Raw genomic sequence first — 3515 nt, forward strand, 5'->3', positions numbered from 1 at the left:
ATACTTGAAATATTTATACTCCTTTAATCAGTCAAAGGACAACCTAATACCCAAATAAATAGAATTAAATCGAGAAGTTTCAATTTCAAATTCGAGAAACTCATGTAGAATTCGTAAAGAGATTCGCATTCAATGTTATTAGGGTAAGAAACTATAACTTTAACCATTTTCAGGTCTTCCAAATACTATCAAGTTCTTTTATCTCTATGTAAAAGAGCAAAGATGAAGCTTTGGTAGGGGAAATAATTTCAAATAAAATGATACTTTTCCGTCTCCATGATTCTGATGTATTCTCAAACCTGTCATTAAAGCCAATCATCATCCTGAAAATTCACGTTTTTTCTAAAAATACCCATTTATTAAAAAACTTAAGATCGCCATCTTGAAATGTCTGTACATTATACATCCGGAGACAGCTTGAAGTGGCGGTTGACTCTTCTGTGTTTTCATCTCCTTTCCAAAAACATGATGTCCCTTCAGCAAAATATTTCTGTTTTTTTTTTATTTAGATGTATCATTAGCATATTAAGCTTTTTGGGTGATGTAACCCTTCTCGATTTGTGGAAATTATCGACGCGGGTGGACTCTTAAAATCCTCTGATATCTGTTAACGGCGACTGCAAGATTTGGGTTTCGTAATTCTTAAAAGTATTTTCTCTAATAGAAATATTTTCGGGGGATTCTGAAGCGGAACATTATGTAGCCCCTGCTTCCGTTCCATTAATCTCTCATAACGGGACTTCCCGATTAACTCAGCTCATAATTAAAGGTTTGAACACTTTGCAAAACATACGGAATTAGGCTATCATATGGATTTATTTACGGCACTGTTTGATCCCGAGTCGCAAGTCCATACAGTAAAAAAACATAATAAAGAAATACTTATATTTGGCAGAGCATGAAAAGCCTTCGGACAGTGGGCTCAGCACCCGTCCTAAGCGATGGCCAATTTTCGCACTGTTATTGGCGTTGTGTACTTCCTCCCATTGTATGCGGCCCTGGCGATCAGTCTGCTGGCAGCCTGCGTGGGGTGGAGCCGATCCCAGAAGAAAAACTGGTCTCTTTCCCCGCAGTAAGTGGAATTTTGTCTGCAGCCTGCATCAGCGTTCAATCTCCCCGAGCCGCAGCAGGCAGAGTCCAAAATCGTAAACCCTGAGAGAAAGAGAGAGGAGGAAATTCTGGGTCAATCGAGCTCAACGGGTTGGACGGAAAATAAAATAAAAGATGGCAGGTGCTCTCGTACCATATCTTTGAGGGTTGGCTTCGATAGCGGTGACAACGTCGTATACGTTGATGAAGGAGTAGGAGAAGTCTGTCAGGGACGAGGAGAGGCTGCGGAGGACGGCTAGATTGGCCCCGTTGAACTTCTGGCTGAGCTCGTTCATCTCTTCAATGCATCCTGACGTGGGGACATTTCGCCTTAGAATGGGGACGCAACCCAGCTTAGAAGAACCGAACACCACAAATTTCCTCGCTCCGAGGCTGTAGAGAGTCTGTAATGGTCGAGATCTATCAGAAATAAGAAAACAGATGGCGGATAGATGTAATAACTAAAACATGCGAAGTTTGAAATTCGTATTGGCCATCGTTCAATCCCGCATAAATTGATTCACTTTCTACTACTGCTTTGGGAATTCAGAGGTTTCATCAACTGTGGGGTTTTATTAATGTCTAGAGACTAAACCTATCCTAATTAAAATTACGGGATATCTTCGAATGGATTTAGCAGGATTACATTTCACATGTCAGGTTGATCTACACAGAAAGGCCCATATTATTCTTAAGAGATTACACAAAGTTCCTGACTGTTGACTTAAAAGACTTGAAAGGACTCTGGTATGTTCTCTATCTTCTTTAAGCTGATTTTCCAGCAGTTAAGAATTCATCGTTATTGATTCGTCGTTAAGAATTTCATCGTAAAAAGGGTTAAAAAGGACCTGTAACTGGGCTTGGAACTGACTTCCCAGCAGCCCGATGAACAACTCCTGCTCCGTGGCATTTTGAAGTCCGGTTCTAGCGAAGTAACCGAGCAGGTCGTTGTTTCCGGTGCTGAAAACAAATAGAGATTCCGCGAGGAAACGGTTCGCTGCTTCGGTGCCGTGTCGGTTCTTCATACGCGTACTGATCTTCCGGTAGTCGTCGATCTGGGCGTTTAGAGAGATGGAGAGGTTCCGGGACTGAATAGACCGGATACTTAGTGTAAGAGCAGGCGAAATCATAAGCCAGGGTCGCGCAATAATATTACGCAGTTCAGTAAAGAAACTTACCGTCGCATCAAGGATGCCAGACCCTCCGGAGGCAAAGTTCACGCCGTGGTACAGGGAAGCATCTTGGGTGATGGAAAGGTATGCCTGGGGGCTCATTCTGAACCGTAGCTTCTTCGCTGATGTAAAACAAAGAATGGGTGTTTAGTTTTATTATTAGGTGATCTATTTTTATATTTGCTGCATACTTTCTACAATGTATTAAGCTGTCAAATGATCGACCGCGTTTGGTTTTAGTGGAACTCCAAACGGTAACTGAAAGTTAAGCCTTCGGGTTAAAAGGGTGACAGTTAATTCCTAGAATTTGGCAAATCCTTTTCTACTATTTTTTTCTCCTCGGTCAAAATATTTGAGATAAACGGAATTGGCCATAAAGAAGGAGTTTTAGATTTTTTCTTGTTTTTCGCAGGTTTAAAAAAAACGATCCGAGTCATTCTCTGAAGGGAAAACCTTCAACTGCAGGGGAACAATCCGAATCAAATATGGTTGAACTTTTAAGTTCTTGACTTAAAAAAAGGTATAGTAAAAGAGAAGGCGTTTGCGCTAAGGGCATAAGAAGATATCACCAAGGCCAAGCAGAGACAACAAAACTAACGGGCAGCTTACCCAAGTAGTCAACCCCATTATAGCCGTTGCTGAACCTGCCCGTTGGCGTCCCACCGGGGAAGTCGATCCCGTTGTGAGGGAAGTTGGCCTTCGACTGGTCTCCGGGTAGGAAATTATTGTTACCCACGTCCACCGTTGAATCTCCAAACACGAAAATGGCCGGAACGGCCGTTCTCTTTGCTCCTATCTCTGTGATCGTCGCAAAAAAGAAGACCAAGGCAAGGAAAACGAATCTCGTGTTTCTGCCCATCTTTAATCCGCAGCTAGCCGATTGCTATTGTCCGCTACACTTGATTGAGCTTTTTTTAAAACCTTGTTCTGGCAGCCTTTTTCTTTTATTCAGACCAAAGACTAAGGACTGCAAACGCTGAAACGTGTTCAAAAACTTTGATTCAGTTAAAAGATTCTTTTATTCTATTTCTTGGTCGTCGGCTATCTAAGACGTAGTTCTAACATACGGGAGGCAAGAAGAAAATTTGGGATTCAAGCGAATCCATTGCTTGTCAACTGGAATATCTGCGTCGTCTTTAGTAGACGAGAATCGCATCCGGTAACAAACGTTAACGTTTTTGTTGGCTTATTGCCGACGTGAACGGAGATAAAATTTGTAAGCCGACCAGCTTTATAAAAGTTTGAGTTAACAAC

General features: G+C 41.8%; 1 protein-coding gene across 1 annotated transcript; it reads right to left on the reverse strand.

Annotated features, from left to right (window-relative positions):
* Window positions 1–790: 790 nt before the first annotated feature.
* On the reverse strand, window positions 791–3161 carry LOC144716810 (GDSL esterase/lipase At5g55050-like). Its single transcript, XM_078592061.1, has 5 exons — window positions 2871–3161; window positions 2268–2383; window positions 1938–2177; window positions 1244–1493; window positions 791–1152 (listed from the first exon to the last, which is right to left on the reverse strand). The coding sequence occupies exons 1-5, from the start codon at window positions 3118–3120 to the stop codon at window positions 935–937; spliced, it is 1074 nt and encodes a 357-aa protein (XP_078448187.1). The 5' UTR covers window positions 3121–3161; the 3' UTR covers window positions 791–934.
* Between the last annotated feature and the right edge of the window lie 354 nt (window positions 3162–3515).

This window comes from Wolffia australiana, chromosome 2 (assembly GCF_029677425.1).
Source record: "Wolffia australiana isolate 7733 chromosome 2, ASM2967742v1".
NCBI lineage: Eukaryota > Viridiplantae > Streptophyta > Magnoliopsida > Alismatales > Araceae > Wolffia > Wolffia australiana.

Coding starts and splice junctions, on each gene's coding strand:
- LOC144716810 (XM_078592061.1), bottom strand. CDS start 3,120: ATGGGCAGAAACACGAGATTCGTTTTCCTTGCCTTGGTCTTCTTTTTT. Junction 2,384..2,870: donor TAATGGGGTTGACTACTTGG/GTAAGCTGCCCG, acceptor GTTTTACATCAG/CGAAGAAGCTACGGTTCAGA. Junction 1,494..1,937: donor AGTTCCAAGCCCAGTTACAG/GTCCTTTTTAAC, acceptor CGACCATTACAG/ACTCTCTACAGCCTCGGAGC.